The 24,984-nt window shown below is 43.4% G+C and overlaps 1 protein-coding gene across 2 annotated transcripts in view; it reads left to right on the forward strand.

Annotated features, from left to right (window-relative positions):
- The first annotated feature begins 17,605 nt into the window (after positions 1-17,605).
- The window catches only part of PALM (paralemmin), a 109,858-nt gene continuing 102,479 nt past the window's right edge, over positions 17,606-24,984 (forward strand). For both annotated transcript variants that reach the window (XM_075825349.1, XM_075825351.1), the window contains exon 1: positions 17,606-17,684. In XM_075825349.1, the coding sequence (XP_075681464.1) occupies positions 17,680-17,684 (5 nt within the window). In that variant the 5' untranslated portion in view covers positions 17,606-17,679. The remainder of the gene's footprint in view (positions 17,685-24,984) is intronic.

Here is a 24,984-nt window from a genome sequence, read left to right on the forward strand (position 1 = left end):
TCTGACGGCGCAAAGGTCGCTTTCATCATCTCTCTCCTCACTAGCAAGGCTCTTGCATGGGCGAACCCTATCTGGGAGAGACAAGGACCAGAGACCCGTGACTTCAAGGGCTTCCTCCGGACTTTTCGTATGGTATTTGAGGAGCCTGGATGGGTCTCATCTGCAGCGGCTTCCTTGATTAACCTTCGCCAAGGAGACAACTCCGTGAGCAAGTACGCCATCCACTTCCGCACCCTGGCGGGAGAACTGTTATGGAACAATGAGGCCCTGGTGGCTGCATTCTGGCATGGACTGTCTCCTAAAATTAAGGACGAACTTGCCGCTCGAGATCTGCCATCTACCCTGGATGACCTCATCCTTCTGTCCGCCCGGATTGATATTGACAGTTGCATCAGTGAATGGACTACCTCTACCAGATCCAGTTAAAGCTGTGAACAAACCACTGAGGCTCCAAGTGGGAGCTCTTCACTCCGAACTCCTGTCATTCTATGTCCTATCCAAAGCCGTTAACCCTGTGTTGCTGGGCCAGCCTTGGCTCCGACTACATGCCCCAGTCCTGGACTGAAATTCTGGAGAGGATCTCTAGTGGGGCCCTGAGTGTCAAAGCCGATGCCTGGTGCAGATTAGTTCGGCTCAGCCTTCGCTGCCTCGGTCATTGGCAGGATTGCCGGGTCATTATGCTGCATTTTCGGACGTCTTCAGCAAGAGGGAGGCGGAGACATTGCCTCCACATCGGGCGTATGACTGCCCTATCGAGCTGACTCCTGGCGCATCCCTTCCCCGTGGTAGGGTATATCCACTCTCCTTGCTAGAGACTCTGTCTATGTCCGCCTATGTGAAAGAGAACTTGGAGAGGGGCTTCATACGGAAGTCTTCCTCCCCGGCAGGAGCCGGGTTCTTCTTCGTCAAAAAGAAGGATGGTTCTCTTCGTCCTTGTATTGACTACCGGAGTCTCAACCAGATCACTATGAAAAATAATTATCCGTTGCCGCTGATCTCAGAACTATTTGATCGTATACGTGGTGCCAAGATTTTTTCCAAACTAGACCTGCGTGGGGCTTACAACCTCGTCTGGATTCGCCAGGGTGATGAATGGAAGACTGCATTTAACACCTGTGATGGACACTATGAATATCTAGTAATGCCCTTCGGCCTGTGTAATGCTCCTGCGGTCTTCCAGGAGTTTGTTAATGACATTTTCTGTGACCTCCTCTATGTTTGTGTTGTAGTCTACCTTGATGATATCTTGATTTTTTCTCCAGATCCTGTGACTCATCAGAGACATGTCCGTCAAGTTTTGCTGCAGTTAAGGGAGAATCATCTGTATGCTAAGTTGGAAAAGTGCGTGTTTGAAAAAGATGCTCTACCCTTCCTGGGCTATATGGTCTCGAATCGAGGTCTCGAGGTGGATCCTGAGAAGGTAAAGTCTGTTCTGGAATGGCCATGTCCTCAAGGCTTGAGGGCCATACAGCGCTTTCTGGGATTCACCAATTTTTACAGACAGTTTATTCCAAACTTCTCCTCACTGTCTTATCCCATCTCTAACCTTACTAAGAAGGGCATGATTGCCAAGGTGTGGACTCCTGAGGCAGAGTCCGCATTCAATTGCCTGAAGAGTGCCTTCACGTCAACCTCTATACTTCATCATCCGGATATCTCTCTGTAGTTCTCGTTGGAGGTGGATGCATCCTCTGTCGGTGCTGATGCACTCCTGTTCCAGAGAGGCTCCAAGGGCAAGTCAATGGTATGTGGATATTTTTCTAAGCTCTTCTATTCTGCATAATGCAACTACACGATTGGGGATCAGGAGTTACTGGCCACCTGCTCCCAGTGTTTCCTGTTCCTGTAACCTGTATCCTGACCTAGTGCCGTGCTTAGCTGTAGCCGTGCTGTGCTGTATACCACGCCTGTCCTGCTTCTCCATGCCTGACGTCTACCTGCTGCCTAGTTCCTGCCAAGCCTACCTTGCTACTGTCCGAGCTGCCACAGGTACCCTATATAAACTATAGACTCTGACATGTGACCTGTTGGCCAGCTGCCATACCGCCAAGGCGGTACGGCCCAGTGGGTCCACGAACCCTACGGGACACACACTTTACAGTTGGCACTACCAGGGGTGGGATTCCAATTTATAACAGCAGTTGCCCTACTTGATGGGGAAAGGTACACATGGAGTGCCTAAAGCGCGATCCTGCTCCGCTATTTTGACCCACAAAGAAATAAAGTGCAAATCTACACACACATACATTCAACATTATATATTTACAGTACTCTGCAAAAGTTTTACGCAGATGTGGAAAAATGCTGTAAACTAAGAATGCATTCAAAAATAGAAGTGTTAATAGTTTTTTAGCAATTAACAAAAATGCAAAGTGAATTAACAGAAGAGAAATCTAAATCAAATCAATATTTGGTGCGACCACACTTTGCCTTCAAAATAGCATCAATTATTCTAGGTGCACTTACACACAGTTTTTGAAGGAAGAATGCCTTGAGGAAGCCTACATCCACAGAAGATAAGTGGCAAGTTCTCCAAGATGTTTGGAACAACCTCCCTGCCGAGTTCCTTCAAAAACTGTGTGCAAGTGTACACAATTGATGCTGTTTTGAAAGCAAAGGGTGGTCACACTAAATATTGATTTGATTTAGATTTCATTCACTTTGCAATTTGTTAATTGATAATAAAAAAACTATTAATGCTTCTATTTTTGAAAGAATTCTTACTTTGCAGCATTTTTACAAAACTGCCTAAATGTTTTGCATAGTAAAAGCTTCATGGAATGGATTTCCATTGGCCGAGCAACTCCATGCAAGTCTTACATCACCAAGCACCAGGGGCGGATTAAGGGTACCATGGGCCCCGGGCACTTTTTCAAGTATGGGCCCCCCCGAATTCTGAAGACAGAACTATGAAGACGCTGTACCGTATATATTTGCAGATTTCTGTTTAGGCGGCCACAGATCTGGCACAGTTTTGAATTAGCTGTAAAAGCAGAATGAGCTATACAGAAGAGAAAAAGCAGAATATTTCGAAACACTAAAGTGGTCAGGAGCTTTATAACTTTTTAATTTGTACGTCAATGGAGTGGTGTGTGAAGGATTATTTTTTTGCGGGAGGAGTTGTAGTTTTTATTGGCACCATTTAAAGTACTATATAATGCGTGAATTGGAAAAAACTGAGAGATTCCTCCATGGTTTTTTTGGGTTTAGTTTTTACTGTATATATTTACCTTCTCTTAAGGTAAAAGTAGATTTTAACCCCTTAATACCGAAGGTATTTTAAACCTTTATGACCGTGCAATTTTGTACGCTTTTCCATCATCGCATTCAAAGATCTATAACTTTTTTATTTTTGTGTCGACATAGCTGTATAAGGACTTTTTTTTTTGCGGGACAAGTTGTATTTTATAATAACACCATTTTGGGGTGTATATAATTTATTGATTAACTTTTTAATAACTTTTTTAGTGAGGTACTGAAAAAAAAACTGAAATTTTGCAGTTTACCATGTGGTATAAATAACATAATTACTTTATTCAGCGGGTCGTTACGATTGAGGCGATACCAAATTGACATTTTTATGTTTTCCTACTTTTACACACCAAAAACACATTTTTTTTCAAAATTATTTGCTTTTGTGTCGCCATATTTTAAGACCCATAACTTTTTTATTTTTTGACCGATGCAGCTGTATGAGGGCTTTTGTTTGCAGGACGAGTTGTAGTTTTTATTGGTACCATTTTGGAGTAGATGCAACGATTTGATCACTTTTTATCAAATTCTTTTGAAGGCAGGATGAACAGAAATCAGCAATTCTGGCGTTGTTTTTTTATTATATTTTTTACGGCGTTCACCGTGCAGGTTAAATAATGTCATCGTTTTATAGTTGGGTTCGTTACGGACGCGGCGATATCAAATATGAGTAATTTTTTACTTTTTTTCATAAAGTATTTTGTAAGGGGAGAAAGTTGGGGGTTTAATTTATTTTTACTTGGGACATTTATTTATTTATTTCAAACTTTATTTAAAGTTTTTTTAACTTTATTTTTAGTCCCACTGGGGGACTTCACTGTGCAAACTTTTGATCGCTATTATAATACACTACAATACTTCGGTATTGCAGTGTATTATTGCCGGTCAGTGTAAAACTGACAGGCACCTGTTAGGTCATGCCTCTGGCATGGCCTAACAGGCAATCACTAAAGGCAGACATGGGGGCCTTTGTTAGGCCCCCAGGCTGCCATAGAACCCATCGGCACCCCGCGGGGATGCCAGTGGGATGAGAGAGGGAGCTCCCTCCCTCTAAAATCACTTAGATGCGGTGCTCTCTAACGATGCGGGGAAAGTTCTTCTGAAGTGCCGACGTGAAAAGGCGGTACTTCAGAAGAACTACCATGAACGGCCGACTTAAAAACACTATATGCCGGTCGTTAAAGGGTTAACATATACTTTTACCTTAAGAAAATGTAAATATATACAGACCCAGAATCAAGCTCAGTACATATATACAGACGCAGAACCAAGCTCAGTACATATATGGAGCAACAGAACCGAGCTCAGTACATATATACAGAACCGGAAAACAAATACAGTTCAGTACAGAGATCATTTGCAAATTCAGTTTAACGACTGCTGTATAAATTTGTACGACATAAAACAACAGCTCCAAGTATAGCCTGAACAATGGTTAGATTATGCTGGGAGTTGCTATTTAACAAAAAAGAATGCTACCATCCGTCACCTCACTGCAGATCATACAGTGACTACAGTACTGATCAGTCACAGTTAGAATAAACATTTACATTGAGTGACTCACAGGTGATGTCTTTTTCGTTCTTTTTCTCTTTTTTTCTCCACCCGGTCCAGACCTCTTCCGGCATGGCCCATTTCTGTAGTTTGCAGCTCAGATTTCTTCAGCTCCTCACTTTTCCAACATTTCCGCACCTACAAATGAATATTACATTTCTCATGATGCCACATTCTATGCTTCTAAATATAGTAGTATCATAAACTGTGCCCCTGAATATAATAGTATCATACACTCTGCCCCAAACATAATAGTGCTACACACTGTGCTGAATATAATAGTACTATACTGTAATGGATTTGCCTGACACAGCTTCTTTGTCAATGCCCGTGGTTAATCAGCCTGCATCTGTGCCTAGGTCTGTTAGAGTGACTCGGCTCGTTCACTACTCTTGTTGCTCATGGTGTTGCCGTGGGCAACTGCCCCATATCCCTTAGCTTCTGTGTACCCTTGTCTGTTGGTCTGTCGTGCACTTCTTGAGCGTAGGGACCGTCGCCCAGTTGTACGCCGTCGCCTAGGACGGGCCGTGCAAGTAGGCAGGGACTGAGTGGCTGGTAGATTAGGGCTCACCTGTCTGTCTCCCTACCCTGTCATTACATAATCACAGGCACCCACTATCTGGCCATCCAGGCATCCTGGGTACCAAACACCTCATTTCTAGAACCTATTGGTGGCCTGGGTTGCTTAAAGACGTTAAGGCCTACGTCGCCAATTGTGAAACTTGTGCTAGGTCCAAGACTCCTAGGTCCTGACCAGTGGGCTTACTATGTTCTTTGCCCATTCTCCAGAGACCTTGGACCCATATCTCCATGGATTTTATCACCGATCTGCCTCCATCCCAAGGCAAGTCGGTGGTGTGGGTTGTAGTAGACCACTTCAGCAAGATGTCCCACTTTGTACCAATGCCAAGACGTTAGCTACCTTGTTTGTCAAACACATCCTGCGTCTCCATGGGGTTCTTGTCAATATTGTTTCTGACAGAGGGGTACAATTTGTTTCATTGTTTTGGAGAGCCTTCTGTAAGAAGTTGGAGATTGATCTGTCCTTCCCCTTGGCCTTCCATCCTGAAACTAATGGCCAAACTGAGAGGACTAATCAGTCTCTAGATCAATATTTAAGGTGTTTTATCTCTGACTGTCAAGATGATTGGGTCTCCTTCATTCCCCTCACCGAATTTTCCCTTAATAACCGGGTCAGTAACTCGTCGGGGGTCTCCCCCTTTTTCTGTAATTTTGGGTTTAATCCACGGCTCTCCTCCGTTTCACCTGGTGGTTCCAACAATTCCGAGGTAGATGTCGCTCATTGGGAACTGTGCGCTGTCTGGGCCCAGGTTCAGAAGAACCTTGAGGCGTCCCAGAGCATCCAAAAGACTCAGGCAGATAAGAGACGTTCTACTAACCCCTTGTTTGTGGTCGGGGATCTGGTGTGGCTGTCCTCAAAAAAATTGCGCCTTAAAGTCCCGTCCAAAAAATTTGCTCCCTGGTATATAGGGCCGTACAAGATCATTGAGGTCCTTAACCCTGTCTCCTTCCGGCTGGAGTTACCCCAGTCCTTTCAGATACACAACGTGTTCCATGCCTCCCTCCTGAAAAGATGCTCCCCGTCCTTGGCTACCTCGAGGAAACCTCCGGTCCCTGTTCTCACTCCTGAAGGGGTAGAATTTGAGGTGGCCAAGATTGTGGACAGCAGGATGGTCCAGGACTCCCTCCAGTACCTGGTCCATTGGAGAAGTTACGGGCCTGAGGAGAGGACTTGGGTACCCGCCCGGAATGTTCACGCCGGGTTATTGCTCAGGAAGTTCCATCTTCGGTTCCCCAACAAGCCAGGTCCACCTAGGAAGAGTCCAGTGGCCCTTCATAAAAGGGGGGGTACTGTAATGGATTTGACTGACACAGCTTCTTTGTCGACGCCCGTGGTTAATCAGCCTGCATCTGTGCCTAGGTCTGTTAGAGTGACTCGGCTCGTTCACTACTCTTGTTGCACATGGTGTTGCCGTGGGCCACTGCCCCATTTCCCTTAGCTTCTGTGTACCCTTGTCTGTTGGTCTGTCGTGCACTTATTGAGCGTAGGGACCGTCGCCCAGTTGTACGCCGTCGCCTAGGACGGGCCGTGCAAGTAGGCAGGGACTGAGTGGCGGGTAGATTAGGGCTCACCTGTCTGTCTCACTACTCCGTCATTACATATACACTGTGCTGAATATAATAGTACTATACACCGTGCTCCTGAATATAATAGTACTATACACTGAGCTCATGAATATAATAGTACTATACACTGTGCCCCTGAATATAATAGTAATATACACTGTACTCCTGAATATAATAGTACCATACACTGTACTCCTGAATATAATAGTACTATACACTGTACTCCTGAATATAATAGTACCATACACTGTACTCCTGAATATAATAGTACTATACACTGTGCTAAGTATAATAGTACTATACACTGTGCTGAATATAATAGTACTATACACTGTGCTCCTGAATATAATAGTAGTATAAACTGTACACCTGAATATAATAGTACTATACACTGTGCCCCTGAATATAATAGTACTATACACTGTACTCCTGAATATAATAGTACTATACACTGTGCTCCTGTATATAATAGTACTTTACACTGTGCTCCTGAATATAATAGTTCTATACACTGTGCCCCTGAATATAATAGTATTATACACTGCGCTCCTGAATATAATAGTACTATACACTTTACTCCTGAATATAATAGTACTATAGACTGCACTTCTGAATATAATAGTACTATACACTGTGCTCCTGAATATAATAGTACTATACACTGTACTCCTGAATATAATAGTACTATACACTGCACTCCTAAATATAATAGTACTATACACTGTGCCCCTGAATATAATAGTACTATACAATGTGGCCCTGAATATAATAGTACTATACACTGAGCTCCTGCATATAATAGTACTATACACTGCATTCCTGAATATAATAGTACTATACATTGTGCTCCTGAATATAATAGTACTATACGCTGTGCTCCTGAATATAATAGTACTATACACTGTGCCCCTGAATATAATAGTACTATACACAGCGCTCCTAAATATAATAGTACTATACACTATACCCCTGAATATAATAGTACTATACACTGTACTCTTCAATATAATAGTACTATACGCTGCGCCCCTGAATATAATAGTACTATATGTAACGTCTATGGCCGCGGTCCGTCATTCTAACTTACCCCTCGACGACCGCGGCCATGGACATCCTGCTGCTGTGCTGAGTCGTTCCCCTGTGAGGCGCCGGCACTCACTTCCGGGTATCGAGACTGTCTCCCGGAGGGTGCACGCGCGTGCTCGTGCCCGCTCTTAAGAGCCAGAACGCGCGCATGAAAATCATCATCATCAACTCACATGATTTCCTGGACTATAAGAAGGCCACCACCCTTCTGATCCTCGCCTGAGCGTTGTTGTTGTTTCCCAAAGTTTGTCTTGCAAATGGTCTCCTAAGTGTCATCCAGCTTCCCAGTGTTCCCCGTACCTGTATCCTGTATCCCGTGCTATCCAGTACTATTTTGGTCTACTGCCGTGCTGAGCTGTTGTTGTGCTGTGCTGCATTTCCACGCCTGTTCTGCTACTCCACGCCTGACGTCTACCTGCCGCCTGGTCGTCGCCGAGCCTGCCTTGCTACTGTCTACTTTGCCTCAGGTAACCTTTCTGGACTATAGACTCTGTACCATACCTGTTTGGCCAGCTGTCATCCCGCTACGCGGTACGGCCCAGTGGGTCCACACCCCGCATCGTGACACTATACACTGCACTCCTGAATATAATAGTACTATACACTGTACTCCTGAATATAATAGTACTATACACTGTACTCCTGAATGTAATAGTACTATACACTGTGCCCCTGAATATAATAGTACTATACACTGTGCCCCTGAATATAATAGTACTATACGCTGTGCTCCTGAATATAATAATACTACACCGCGTTCCAAATTATTATGCAAAGGTTATTTTTCGCTGATTTTCCTAAATAGTCGATGCAAATGACAGTCCGTATAATCTTCAAACCATCAACCGTTGGAGTATAATGCGAATTTTATTGAACAAATCTCCTAATGATAACAGATTATTTTTTTAGAAGTAAAAAACTCAAAATGCACTGTTTCAAATTATTATGCACAACAGAGATCAAAACATTTTAAAGGTTGTAAAGAGAACTAAAATGGTAATTTGTTGAATTTGCAGCATCAGGAGGTCATATTTACAGAAATCAAAAGCTCTTTCAATCAAAAAAAACTTGATATCACCTTCACAATTCTTGCATCCATTGAATTTGTGAGTATTTGGGCAGTTTCTGCTTTGCAGGATGTCAGAATAGCCTCCCAGAGCTTCTGTTTTGATGTGAACTGCCTCCCACCATCATAGATATTTTGCTTGAGGATGCTCCAAAGGTTCTCAATAGGGTTGAGGTCAGGGGAACATGGGGCCACACCATGAGTTTCTCTCCTTTTATGCCCATAGCAGCCAATGACACAGAGGTATTCTTTGCAGCATGAGATGGTGCATTGTCATGCATGAAGATAATTTTGCTACGGAAGGCACGGTTCTTCTTTTTGTACCACGGAAGAAAGGGGTCAGTCATAAACTCTACGTACTTTGCAGAGGTCATTTTCACACCGTCAGGGACCCTAAAGGGGCCTACCAGCTCTCTCTCCATGATTCCAGCCCAAAACATGACTCCGCCACCTCCTTGCTGACGTTGCAGCCTTGTTAGGACATGGTGGCCATTCACCAGCCATCCACTACTCCATCCATCTGGACCATCCAGGGTTGCACGGCACTCATCAGTAAACAACACGGTTTGAAAATTAGTCTTCATGTATTTCTGAGCCCACTGCAACCGTTTCTGCTTGTGAGCATTGTTATGGGGTGGCCGAATAATAACTTTATGCACACTTGCAAACCTCTGGAGGATCCTACACCTTGAGGTTCGCGGGACTCCAGAGGCACCAGTGGCTTCAAATACCTGTTTGCTGCTTTGCAATGGCATTTTAGCAGCTGCTCTCCTAATCCTATTAATTTGTCTGGCAGAAACCTTCCTTATTATGCCTTTATCTGAACGAACCCGTCTGTGCTCTGAATCAGCCACAAATCTTTTCACAGTACGATGATCACGCCTAAGTTTTCTTGAAATATCCAATGTTTTCACACTTTCACACTTTTCGGCAGCAGAGAGATCCTTTTTCTTTCCCATATTGCTTGAAACCTGTGGCATGCTTAATAATGTGGAACGTCCTTAAGTAGTTTTCCTTTGATTGGGCACACCTGGAAAACTAATTATCACAGGTGTCTGAGATTGATTACAATGATCCAAAGAGCCCTAAGAATTGAAAATCTAATAATTAAATGTTTATGACACTTAAATCCAATGTGCATAATAATTTGGAACATATTAGTACTATACACTGTACTCGTGAATATAATAGTACCATACACTGCGCCCCTCAATATAATAGTATTATAGACTGTGCCCATGAAATTGTGTCGAACCCTGTAAAGTAAAACACCACACAATACATTGCCCCCTGTAGATAGCGACAGTCACAATGCCCCTGTAGATAGTGCCAGTCATAATGCCCCATGTAGATAGCGCCAGTTACAATACCCACTGTAGATAATGTCCCCTGTAGATAGCGCCAGTTACAATGCCCACTGTAGATAATGTCCACTGTAGATAGCCCCAGTTACAATGCCCACTGTAGATAATGTTCCCTGTAGATTGCATCAGTTACAATGCCCACTGTAGATATTGTCCCCTGGAGATAGCGCCAGTTACAATGCCCACTGTAGAAAATGTCCCCTGTAGATAGCGCCAGTTACAATGCCCCCTGTAGATAGCGCCAGTTACAATGCCCACTGTAGATAATGTCCACTGTAGATAGCGCCAGTTACAATGGCCACTGTATATAATGTCCCATGTAGATAGCGCCAGTTACAATGGCAAATCTAGATAATGCCCCCTATAGCTATTGCCCCAACGCTGCCGAGAAAAAAACAAAAACATTCTCACCTGTCCCCATTCCCGCATCTTCCTCCAGCGCCGCAGAAGTGGTCAGAGACCAGACGACGTCATCCATCGTAATGGCGCAGTCGGCTTGATTACATCATCAAGCCGACTGTGTCATTAGTAAGGCACCGAATGGGAGGAAAGGAACTGATAGTTCCCTTTCTCTCCAGCGCTATTGTAAGCAATTGTATTTGCATACTAAGGATGCAAATACAATTGGGTGAGAGGTCCCGCTTCACTCCGGTTCTCTGGACCGGCTGTAATTTTAACAGCCGGTATGGGAGAACCGGGGCGAACTGGGCCCCCTTCCAGCCTCGGGCCCCGGGCACTTGCCAAGATTGCCCTTATTATAATCTGCCCCTGCAAAGCACAATGGAGTGGTGTAAAGCACGCCGCCACTGGATTCTTGGGTAGTGGAAACGTGTTCTGCGGAGTAATGAATCACCCATCTCTATCTGGTGGTCTGATGGACAGATCTGTGTTTGGTGAATGCCAGGAGAACCTTACCTGCCTAAATGCATTGTGCCAACTGTAAAGTTTGGTCGAGGAGGGATAATGCTATAGGGATGTTTCTCAGGGGACCGCTTAGTTCCAGTGAAGGGAAATCTTAATGCTTCAGCATACTGGGACATTTTGGATTTCGCAATTGTATGCTTCTAACTTTGTGGGAGCAGTTTGGGGAAGGCCCTTTTCTATTCTAGCATGACGCAAGGTCCATAAAGGTAGTTTGGTGTAGAAGAACTTGACTGGCCTGCACAGAGCCTTGACCTCAAAACCATCGAACACCTTTGGGATGAATTAGCATGGACTATGCGAGCCAGGCCCTTTCGTCTCTCTCGACCTCATAAATGCTCTTCAGGATTAATGGGCAAAAATTCCCACAAACTTCCGGATTTAGAATGGGCTGTCATAAAAGCTCATGTAGGTGTAATGTGTAGGTGTCTCAGTATGTTTGTCTATATATATATATATATATATATATATATAATATATATATAAATGAATTTCTGTTGTCTGTTCTTTATGCACGGCTTACTGTTCTCCAGATATTCACAATAAATTGAAAAACAAAAGCAAATATGGCACCACTGGCTTCCACATCAAGGGTCCTCCTCCATATCACATTAGATGACTCGTATCATCCAATAGAAGCTCGCAGGTTCTTCATTCTTTGCCTCACTGACACACATACAGTTTTACACCGAGAAATGCATTCAAATTTTGACACACACTGATGCAAAAACAGCCATGAAAAACTAACAGTTGATCCGTTTTAAACTGCCTTTTTTTTCACGTCGTGTGAATATAGCCTTAGCCCCCATGCACACTACTGTATTTTTCATCCGTAATTACGGACCCATTCACTTCTATGAGCTACGTACACTGTTCCGTATTTTTACAGATGGGCGTCCGTGCCGTAGAAATGATAAAACATGTTCTTTTTTTGTCCGTAATTACGACACGGACTCCCCAAAGAAGTCTATGGGCGCTTCCATAATTACGGAAGGCTAGGGGATTACCCTAGATTCCTCGCTGTTTGGCCTCATGCACACAGCCGTGCCCGTAATCATGGCCCGCGATTGCAGGCACGGCAGGCCGCAGCCCGCATTTTCGGCCCGTTCTCCCATACAAAGTATGGGAGCAATGCCCGTAAAATGCAGAAGATCGAACATGTTATATCTTTTGCGGTACAGTTCTACGGCGCAGACACCTATCCGTAGCGTATTATTATGGTCCACAATTACGGAGATTTTTTACGGTCCTGTGCATGGGGCCTTTTTCTGTGGATCTGTAAATATGGATGCATTACGGATGCACTACGGACCGTATTTATGGGCACTCCTCCATATATGCGGATGATTTACGGATTACTATGGATCCGTATCTATGGACAGTATTTATGGATGGATGAAAAATACGGTAGTGTGCATGGGGCCTTATAGCCCCCTTCACTCTACTCTCACAGTGATCCAGGCTGAGGGAGAGAGACGAAGACTAATTGTTACAGAGCTGTACAATGTGTGTGTATATATATACACATATAATATAGATAAATATATTTAAAAAAAAACAAACAAATTTTTAGTGATTTGTCTGCTCATAATAAAAATTAAATACATGGAATTAATTAAAGTAATCTGGAAAATGAAAACCTCATAAGTCTTGTAAAAAAAAAAAAAAGTAAAAATAGTTGTGATATTCAAAGCGGTTGCAAATGTTTTATCATTTAAAGAAGTGCATATCAGAAATGGAAAATTTGACCTGGACGCAGGGGCATCAATGACCCTTGGTCATGAAAGGGTTAAAATCCTGTAGTTTTTTTTTTGTTTTTTTTATCTTGGTCTACCTTTTTACATTCCAGTGGCATTTGTCAATTGAAGAGGGGTCCATTGCAACATGGTAAGAAATAGGATCTTCTTATGTAATCGACAAAGTGACCTGTGCAATGTGGATTATATAATGTTGATGCTACTGTGGTCCGTACAATATGCTAGCGTTGAATTGGACCCCTATTAGTGTATGCAAATGAGTTGACATTCAAGACAAACTAAACTGTAGGTGGCCATTATATAACTGTCGACCAAACTCTTATTCAACGAACAACTATTTCACCCAACCCCTCTGATTTGCATGCATGCTCAGCTCGGCCGAGTGTTCATATTTATTACAATGGGGATGGGGAATAAGTTGATACCAGACCCCTCTAGCAGCAGCTGATTTCCCATGGGAACAAAGGATCGAGCATATTGGAATCCAACATGCCCGAACCTTCTTGACGTGACGAGTGATGAGGCCCCATTAGATCATCAGCTGATCCTACTGAAATTGGCGGGTTCGGATGGATTTTGTCTAATGTGTATGGACACCTTAAATGATTCAGTGGGACATAAAAAGGCAATACTGTAGAATTGCAGGTTCCCCAAAATCTGTCATTGCTTTCCAACAGACAAGAGCATGGTAGATTTATAAGAATAATTCTAGCTATACAATAGATGTGGTGCATACTTTTTTACCCTCCACATAAAATGTTGTAAAACTATATGGATTTACTTATCCTATAGTCGATGACTGATTCTCTTTTGTATAATTTCAGTTTCTCTGTAGCCAATAATAAAAATGGTTTTCACTGGAAGTCTATAAACGTAAACGTCCCGAAAAGCGGCTGAAAAATCAGAAGAACGCCTACAAACATCTGCCCATTGATTTCAATGGGAAAACTGCATTCTTTTCCGATGGGCCACGAAAAAGAACTGCATGTCACTTCTTCGGCCATTTTTGGAGCAGTTTTTCATTGACTCTATAGAAAAACAGCTCCAAAAACGGCTGTAAAAAAAACGCAGCGAAAAACACGAGGGGCTTAAAAACGGCTGAAAATCAGGAGCTGTTTTCCCTTGAAAACAGCTCCGTATTTTCAGACGTTTTTTATTTTATGTGTGCACATACCCTAAGTGTACTTTCAGCAAACTTTTATATGTAATTTATATGTCCTTGACCCCCACCGATCCAAACTTCTGACATGACTCTATGACATTTCAAAAGTTTGCTGAAAGTACACTTAAGGCCCTATTACACCGGCTAATTTCGTCCGATACAACAAGCGCCGATCGAGACAGCTCGTTGATCGGCGCTCGTTTGCTCCTATCACAAGGTGCTATGTAAGGGGATGAGCGGTCGTTACTCCGAATGCTCGTCCCCATGCATTTCTATCATGTCTGCAGCGCGACATGGAGATATGCTGTCGACAACGATAATATTTCACTTTTTTAAAACGATACGACCAGCCAGGGGCGTAACTAGGAAAGACTGGGCCCCATAGAAAACTTTTGACTGGGGCTCCCCTCCCCTGGGTATCACTCAACCCCCCCTTGTAGATAGTGCCTCCCTATAGATTCCACCACACAGCGCCCCCTATAGATAGCACCATACAGCCCCCTGTAGATAACGTCATACAGCCCCCTGTAGATAACGTCATACAGCCCTCCCCCTCTAGATAACGTCATACAGCCCTCCCCCTGTAGATAACGCTATACAGCCCTCCTCCTGTAGATAACGCTATACAGCCCTCCCCCTGTAGATAAGGCCATGCAGCCCTCCCCTGTAGATAACGCCATACAGCCCCCCTGTAGATAACGCCATACACCCCCCTGTAGATAACGCCATACACCCCCCTGTAGATAACACAATACACCCCCCTGTAGATAACGCCAGACAGCCCCCCTGTAGATAACGCCATACACCCCCCTGTAGATAACGCCATACACCCCCCTGTAGATAACACAATACACCCCCCTGTAGATAACGCCAGACAGCCCCCTGTAGATTCCGCCATACAGCCCCCTGTAGATAACGCCATACAGGCCCCTGCAGATAACGCCATACAGCCCCCCCTGTAGATAATGCCATACAGCCCTCCCCCTGTAGATAACGCCATACAGCCCCCCTGTAGATAACGCCATATAGCCCCCCTGTACATAACACCAGACAGCCCCCCTGTAGATAACGCCATACACCCCCCTGTAGATAACGCCATACACCCCCCTGTAGATAACGCCATACACCCCTGTAGATAACGCCAGACAGCCCCCCTGTAGATAACGCCAGACAGCCCCCCTGTAGATAACCCCAGTCAGCCCCCCTGTAGATAATGCCAGACATCCCCCCTGTAGGTAACGCCAGACAGCCCCCCTGTAGATAACGCCAGACAGCCCCCCTGTAGATAACGCCAGACAGCCCCCCTGTAGATAACGCCAGACAGCCCCCCCTGTAGATAACGCCATACAGCCCTAAACCCCCCCCCCCTGTAGGTAACGCCATGCAGCCCCCAACAAAAAACGGCCTATAGTTTGTCCTACAAAAGACATGCATCCCCTATCCACAGGATAGGGGATACATGTGTGATCGCTGGCAGCGATAAGGAGAACGGAGGACTTTCGGACTTCCGGCGTCTGCGCAGTTCAATAAAAATGAAAGGCACGCTGGTCACGCATGCGCACAAGCGCGACCGGTGCGCAAGTAATTTCTATGGAGCTTCAGACAGACCCCGGAAGTCCGAGGTTTGTCATGGAGAACTTCGGGGGACTTTCGGTCTCCTTATTGCTGCCAGTGATCACACATGTATCCCCCTATCCTGTGGATAGGGGATGCATGTCTTTTGTAGAAACAACCCCTTCAGTGGCGTCGCGCTGTAGCAGCCATAGCGGCTGCTAGCGGAGCCTCCGGCCATGGGAGGGGGGGCCCGTGCCGGCCGGAGAGGGCAGGCCCCCTCATGCTACGGCTGCTACTGCGGTAGTTACGCCACTGCGACCAGCAGATGATCAAGCGTTTGCTGGTTTATCTGCTGATCGTTCCCCTGTTATACACAGGGCAATTATCGGCAACGAGGGTTCTATGAACGCTTGTGTGCCCGATAATCGTCCAGTGTAAAAAGGCCTTTACTCTTTAACTATATGATGGGGAGCAGGGGACTCAGAGCTCTGTATGAGAAAAACAGAACTCCAATCCCAGTAAAGCTATATATGTGGAGTTCCTTGAGCATTGCCCAATTGCCAGAATGGGGAGTCATTAAATCTAGAAGTCATTAAATCCTTGAATTTGATTGGACATTGAATATTTGCAGTCCTGTGTCAAATCTGCTGACCCAGCGCCTCTTTATTATCAATCATGAAGGAGTTTGAGAAGTTAAATATTCCATATTCTTGAGTGCCTGTGATAATGGGAGTATGTCACACCCCGAAAAAGTATTTCTGGATTGTACTTTTCCCTGAATTTATACTTTGTTTTTATTCCTCTCTTTCCTCAGTGCATTTTTCTGATTTTACACTTTCATTCCCAGCATTTTAAACCACTGTCGCCTCATACATTAGTGTTTGTGTATTTCTCAAGGTACCCACAATTATTTTCTACCCAACCGTTAACCCTTTCCCGTCACCGCCATTTTTGGGATTTTTTTTTTCATTCCCCCCCCCCCCACACACTTCCAAACGGGATAATTTTTAAATTTTTCCATCAACAAAGCCGTACGAGGGCTTGTTTTTTTGCGGGACAAGTTGTTGTTTTTCACGGCACCATTTATTGTACCTTATAATGTATTGGGAAACTGGAAAAAAATTCTTTGCGGGGTGGAATAGGAAACAAAACAGCGATTCCTCAATCTTTTGAGGGGTTTTATTTTTACAACTTTCACCGTACGCTAAAAATGCCATGTTAACATTATTCTACTATCCATACGCTTACGTATTTACTTCACTTTAGCATTTACTTCCCTTTAGGTCTAAGAAAAATTTGAGGTTACGATATTTCCCACCTTTCAAATGGTTTCCCATGGAAATATTTATTAGCCTCTTTCCTGTCAAGCGCCCGCCAACAGCAGAAAATACTAGAACGCTCCTCAGAAAGGGTCCAAATTGACCCTTGCATTGCCTTCTATAAATGTGAATTTCACAACTGCATCTATCCTATTCGTCACAACCTTCGTGAGAGGTTATATGGTCGGAAACACGAGGCCTATTTCCAGGAGACAACATGAGGGCCACATAACGCACTGAGGGAACCTGCAGGAATAGATTTGCACGTTTCCAACACGATGACGTTTCTCTCGCGCAAGGTACTCTGCATGCAAATACGTCCAAGCCATGCAGGCTCCTCTGTGTCCAGTAGAGGGCGCTAAGTGCATAGAGATGATATAGTGAGGATACTGCCCTGCCGGTGCCTCCCTCCTTTCACACCAACACATACACATTGAGGGCCAGACCAGGCTCTGCCGCCTGCACATCACCCCGAGCCGTTGCAGGAGCTTGCACCATGGAGTGAGTACAAGAGAACTGGAAATGCTTATCCCTGCCCATTGTCTAGAATTCCTTTCTGCATGCACTGCATCCTCTGTATGACTCCTAACATCACCTACCAACCCTCCTACACCTCCCTGTGCAACTCTGCCCTGCTCCCCACCACCCTCACCCACTCCTTATGCCAGATGTTCTATTTTATGACCCTACCTCTAGTCTTATCATTGGCATTCATCTCGCATTCCCATGCTCCCTTGTATATTGCTTGTACTTCAGTATATCCCTACCCCATCCAGCCCACACCCACCTTCCTTTAAATCCATATTCCTGCCCTCCTTATACATAGTACTGACTCGTCTCCCCATATGTGTGCCCCCCCCACCCACCTTTCCCTATCTCTGTAGTGCTGATCTTCCTGTAATCACATCTAGTGCCTCCATCCCTGCTGCTGCCGCCACTCCTCCTTGTATATCAGTGCTGATGATGGTTGCCCTACATCCCCTGCTGTTACATGTCAATAGTCAGTGCTGAAATGCTCTTTATAACTCTATATACAGGCACTTTTTATAGGTAGTCTGTTGCTGTGCTTGCCCCCCTACTTTTGCTCCCATATGAACTATTTCTCGGAGTATGGAGTCTTCTTCCTATTCCAGATTTCCTATATTGTGGCCCTCTGATCCTTTCCTCCATCTGACTTATTGACACCTGTTGGCATTGCTGTATCCAGCCCAGTGCGGCATGAATGTGGGTCCCCTATAAAACATCAATGACCACCTGTGATGCTCCAAAGGAGGGGCTGCGCTGCAGATTTTAGACATGGCTGCAAGGTGCAATAGGAGGGCAATAGGCGGTAACGCTGTAAGAAGAGAGTGCAGGGTAGCACTAGGAAGATGAAAGAATGCAGAGGCTGCGGGGGAGAGGAGAAGGGGGGAGACATCATGGAGTGTAGACAGAATGAGCAGGAAAGGGAACAGGGAGTGAGTGGCCTCAGTACGGAACCAGAGACACATTCCAAAACAAGGTTCCAATTCCTACTACCGCCAACAATAGAGAAATACTCCTTCACGAAATAACACAGGGACATTTTACAGCCCGCCGAGAAGGAGAATAGCATTAACTGGTGTAAAATAACATAGAAATAGCAGTAATGCCTGTCAAGTGGTAAGAGTCGTGAGCGGAGCAATACAATAACGCACAGGGAATTAATAACCAACAAACGCAATTATATAATAACACATTACCGTGATATAATAACAGCAATTTAATCACACAAAGTGTAATACATATAGTAGCACGCTGCGACTGGCTCAGCTGAGTTTTTATTATTAAGATGAGGATTTAAATTAGTTAAATCAATGTTTATGCCTGAAAGAAAAATATTATTCCTAATTTTTATATTCTCAAATACATCACTAATGCTGTAGCTGTCTCTTTAAAGTTCAGCAATAGATGAGAGCCATGGCACAGTCTGAGTCTTTGCAAAATTTCATGAATGGGCATCACTCCGATTTTATCGGACCTTTATTAAGCTTAGGGTTTCATGCGCGTTGCGGGAGGCTATAATGTCCCTAGTTATCTACTGTGACCTCTGAACAGAGATCCGGGCCCTGGTGGTTCTTCTCTGCCGCTGGAGGTGGTTGGTCGAATTACCGTGATTTACCCTTTTTTGTTCTTATTGGGAAGTTTATTACAATTTATCCTTTCAAGCCATAACAACAAACCGGGCAAATCTCAGGAACCTGGTAGTCAATACGCCTAGAAATTTGCTGTCGGTGCCTAATTTTTTGGGTTCTATTTCTATTCATGTCTATGGCATCTGGTGTGGTCATTGCATATTAATGTGACAAAATGGATGCTGGATTATCAGATATTCTGAATTATTGGTCGTAGAATGAAATACTAATACAAAATATTGTCACTGTGTGTTGTAATCAAATAGTTTACTTATTGAACCTCCAAAGTTGTTCCTGGCAAAAAAGTTTAAAATCTGACGTAGGGTGACACAGCTGGGAGATTGGGGGGAACTGTTGATGAGACAACCGTATGATGGCCAGAGCCCTTCCTACAAAGCTTCTATGCAGGAGAAGTTTAGGGTGATGCACTGTTGTCTCTGCAAGTGCAAGATTCTGAGTATTTCTGGACTATCAGATAGCGGATTAAAGGATCGTTGTTGGTATCACATGCGAACGTCAAATGGGCAGAGGTGGGCAAATTACTGTAGACGTAAAGATGGCACTGCCACCTCTCCTAAAATGTCTGTTTTTAGTAATTACTTGTATTCCCCATTCAATAAAAATGCAGGAGCAGCTTTTCTTTGAACTCTGTATTGTGCCATTCCTATGTTATTCCTCCTGGAAATGTATGAATAAATGGACAACTCGATGTTACCATTCTCTTTGTCAAGGAGGTGTGGTCCTACACAGTCTCACTCTGTCAGCACTGATTGGACATTGTCATTCTGTGTAGGGACACCCCCCCCCCAACTGATAACACAGTTGTCAATGTATTCATAAATTTCTAGGAGGAATAACAGAGGAACATTACAACACAGTGTTCTAACAAGAGTTGCTCCAGAGTTCTTATATTATGGGGAATATCAGTACAGTATTTATTAAAACAGACATGTCAGTAGATCTGACAATCCTCTTTAAAGGACTTTTACTATAGATAAAAATGTTGTATACTCTGAACATGCTACAGTTGGCACATGTATAAGGGCCTGTTCACATCAGCGTTCGCTTTCCTTTGAGGGGTTCCGTCTGAGGTTTCCGTCGTGGAACCCCGCAACGGAAAGTCAAACGGAAATATCAATGGTGATGCAAACGGAAGCTGTGGTTTCCGTTTGACTTTCCGTTGCAGGGTTCCACGACGGAAAAATCCGACGGAACCCCTCAACAGAAAGCGAACACTGATGTAAACAGGCCCTAAGGCTCTGTTCGCACATGCATAATGGTTTACATTTTTACAGGTGCCATAATGTTTATAATAGATCCATTATGATTTATTGCGCTACAGATTCTGTTGGATCCCATTGACACATAGTGGGGTTGGTCTGGTTACCTTTTTTACTGGATAGAATAATGCAATATGCTACACTATTCTGGCCATCAAAGAGCAATGGTAGCCTCACAGAAGTCTGAATAGAGACTAAGTATCAACTTGGAGGTTTTTATGGCTGTAGCATTTATTGGTCAAATGTAACGGAACACTAAATGTGCGTATGTGTAAGGGCCTGTTCACATCACGGTTCGCTTTCCGTTCCGGGTTTCCGTTGGAGGTTTCCGTCGAGTGAACCCCGCAACGGAAAGTGAAAGTGAAACCACAGCTTCCGTTTCAGTCACCATTGATATCAATGGTGACGGAAACATCGCTAATGGTTTCCGTTCGTCACCATTCCGGCAGGTTTCAGTTTTAACGACGGAATCAATAGCGGAGACGACGGAACCCACTGACTTTAATATTTTCCGTCGGCTTTCCATCAGGGTGTCCGTGATTTTACTGGAGACAATAGCGCAGCACTATGCATTATTGTCTCCGGTAATCTCCAGTAATCTCGGCCGGATCTGCAACGGAGGCCCCTAACGGAGCCTCCAACGCAGATGTGAATGGGGCCTTACGGTTAAAATAGGGGTATACTGAGGAATCACTGACAAAGATTTCCATTTGTTATTCCGATTTGTTTGTGTTGATTACTGGTGGATGACAAGACAGTCATCAAATGTATTTTTTGGGGTTTCTTCATTAGATATAAGGAATGTCGACAGTTTCTTTGACGACGTGAGTAGTTTTGTGTAATGAGTTATCTCTGCCTCCGTATGTTGCTATGGAGAGTTGCGAGTCACAGATGAACTATCTTCATAGTAGTTTGCTGCCAAAAGAGAACTGCTGGTTATAAATAGATGCAATCTAACATAGTGATTAAAATGAGAATGACGTACAATGATTTTTTTTTTTAGTTATATTGATTGTACAATACATAAAAATGCAGCTGTGATGGGATCATTGATCGCTGTGGCAACTATTCTTGCCTGTTTATACAGATAGCTGCTGATACACGCGTTTGGATCAGCCACCATCCCAATATATGTACCATTGGAGTGCAGTATAAGGCCAGGACCACACAGGATGGAAATGCCTCGGATTTGCTGCGAGTGTTTCCACCACATGTGCACCTACCCTTACTGTGAAAATAAGGGCTTATTCACACCAACGTGGGAAACTCGGTCCCGTGTGGGATCCGCTTTCACGGATCCCCATAGACTTGCATCTATGGAGGGATCCGTGAAAATGGAAGAAATTAGGACATATTCTATTTTTCAACGGACCCTTCACACTGTCCGTTGAAACAACGGTCATGTGAACAGCCCCATTGAAATACATGCGTCTGTGTGACGGCCGTTGTATTTTTATTTGTAGATAACCGCAAGTCATATACAGATTAACATTTTTAGCCAAATTAACTACTTGAGTGTCATTGGGGCATTTATCTTAAGGATTATCTTGAGTACACAGTTAGCCCCGGTGGAGAAATATAAGTTAGAGATGTATTTGGAATGATAATTGAGGAGATCATCTACGTGTTCAGTGCGTAGTACATTTATTGATCTATCTTGTGATCTTTTAGGGGAAGGTTATGAAATGTTAGTTTCTGTGCCAAGCGTGCCACTGATCCCATTCTGCTGCTTAGAGAATTGGGAACTTTTCACGTTAATTAGACAGATAGCTTTGCTTTAGGATACACTACAGGCTACGACAAACTCCGCATTGCCCTGGACTGTGATAGAACAGAAACTAGATACAAGAGGGAAGGACACTTCAAGGCTGAGAACATTTACAACCAGCTAGAGAAAAATGCTGATTTATTCTTCCCATAAATGGATTTTCCACCTTCCGACAATTTCAGAAAATTGACTTTTTAATGCCACATCTTTACATTGTGTACACATGGCATGGTTTTGCGTGGCTAAAAACGCAGATTGACCGCGATGTGTGAACACAGCATATTTCACAATATTATATATCATTTTTGCTTTTTTAATTTGTAGCTTCAGAATGGTAAAATAATACATATTTTGATTTTGTAGACTTGTGAACTAGATTCCAGCACTCTTTTTGCTGAAAGCGGAAATCTGGTTGGTTCTATAGGCAAAGGTCTGTATACACTGGGCAACTATCGTTACGATTGGTTAATTTCCCAGTGTAAAAAAAATGAATGATTAAAATACAGTTTATTTATGATCTTTGTGCATACATGAAAACCATGGTCATCAATCTGTAAATGTCGCTCCTAATGTACATTTATAGTACGGTAGTACTGCCTTATGCATGGATCTTGTGAAAGCTGTCGCTAGACACGCCTCTCCAGTTAGAGGCCAGTTTACACTGGGTAACTAATGTTTCGTAAGGTACTTTTCTCCAGGCTTTATGGGACTTCTCAGTTGCTTCATGTATAGAAATGTGGGTACACACAGATACAGTGGCCGTACGAACGCTTCTGTGCAAAAGCGAAAATCTTCTGACTGAGAAGCATCCAGAGATGTGGCAGGACCAGTTTAAAGTCCATAAAACTTTTATTCTAGAAATACTGATAAGCTCTTTGTAATATACTAACAATATATAGTTGTTTATAATGTAATAAAAACCATGATTGTAAATAAAACAAAAAAAGAATGGCTCAACTTAGGCCTCGTTCACTTCTGCGTTGGAGGCTCCGTTAAGGGCCTCTGCTGCAGATTAGGCCGAGATTACCAGAGACAATAGCGCAGCATCCCCTAAAAAAAAATTACTTCCAAGTGAGAATATGGTACCTCACGGAGGCAAAATACAGTGACACACAGAGAACATACAGAAAATACGGACCTGTAGGGACTCCGTGTGCAACCATACAGGGTCCATGCATGCAGCATTGCTGTGTGCATGAGACCTCAGTCCATCTGTGAGGCAGGAGAGGCACATATTTTATTTCCTGCCCAAGAAAGGGCAGGGTTTGCAGTGCAGAAACAGGCATAATAAATAAGGCACATGTAATTCATTCCCTTAGATATGATAATAAATGTTCGAAAACATTAGTTCACCAAAGGAAGACCTTTGATTTAAACATACTTTTTTTTGTATGTTTCCAAATGTTGTTGCAGTAGCTAATTCAACATGGATATAAGGTTTAATGTGCTTTTAATAAATATAGTAAATAAAATAAGTTATTTCATGCAGGAGATAAACAAGTAGATCATTTACTTCTTATATCAGCCAATGCAAGACAACAAGGCAGATTTTGTTTGCATTGTCTTACATATTGGGTCAAATATCTGACAGTCAGCGATCTGTCGGTACCATTTACTAACATTACTTTCAATCATGCCTGATAGAAGTGATCGCACATTTTATGTATCACTTAAAGCAATGACAGATGACAGCAGCACATGTAACAATTCCAATTTGTGGACAGTGGTCACAACTGCCAGAAATGTTTACAAGGGATTTTATCTACTTTTGACTTTCCGACTGGCAAATATGCAAGTGTCATATGTAATCATATAGTTTAGTACAGAAAGAATCAAGAGTGAAAAGTGTGTTTTATATGAAAAAGAATACAAATAAGGAGATATCAGTGCTCGGTTTTCTCCTCTTGTGTGTTAGAAAATAAAATCAATTACATAATATATTCAATAAACTGGATGAATATTAATGATGTCAACTTGTAATTAAAGGGATTGTCCAGTTTCAGCAAATTAATGTTATATTTTATAAAATTATAAGTTATACAATTTTCCAATATACTTTCTGTATTAATTCCTCACGGTTTTCAGAGAGAGACAGTTATACTAAATTAAATCAGTGTCTTACTGTGGTACTTTAGGCCCATCACAGGAAAGTTTCTGAAGGCCTATCTTCCTGTTACGCAGATTTTCATGTCCACTTTAAAATACATAGTAAACTCTGCTGTTATCATTGCACAATGGTTATATGTTCAATAGTGACTAGTAGCTTATTTGTAAGATATCTCGACCTAAGGTACTTTTACATGACCCGACCTGGGTCGTGCAAACAAGCGCTGATCAACGAGACCACTCATTGATCAGCGCTCGTTTGCTCCTTTCACATGGACCTAGTATGGGTACGAGCGCTCGTTACTCTGATCGCTCATCCCCATACATTTCTATCGTCTTGGCAGCACATCTCACTGTTTACACGATCAGCAGATGAACGAGCGTTTGCTTGTTTATCAGCTGATCGTTGCACAGTTCCTACAGGGAAATGATCAGGAACGCTCGCTCGTTTGCCCGATAATTGGCCAGTGTAAAAGTGCCTTTAAAGTCACAAC

The sequence above is a fragment of the Rhinoderma darwinii genome, chromosome 1, assembly GCF_050947455.1.
Source record: "Rhinoderma darwinii isolate aRhiDar2 chromosome 1, aRhiDar2.hap1, whole genome shotgun sequence".
Taxonomy (NCBI): Eukaryota; Metazoa; Chordata; class Amphibia; order Anura; family Rhinodermatidae; genus Rhinoderma; species Rhinoderma darwinii.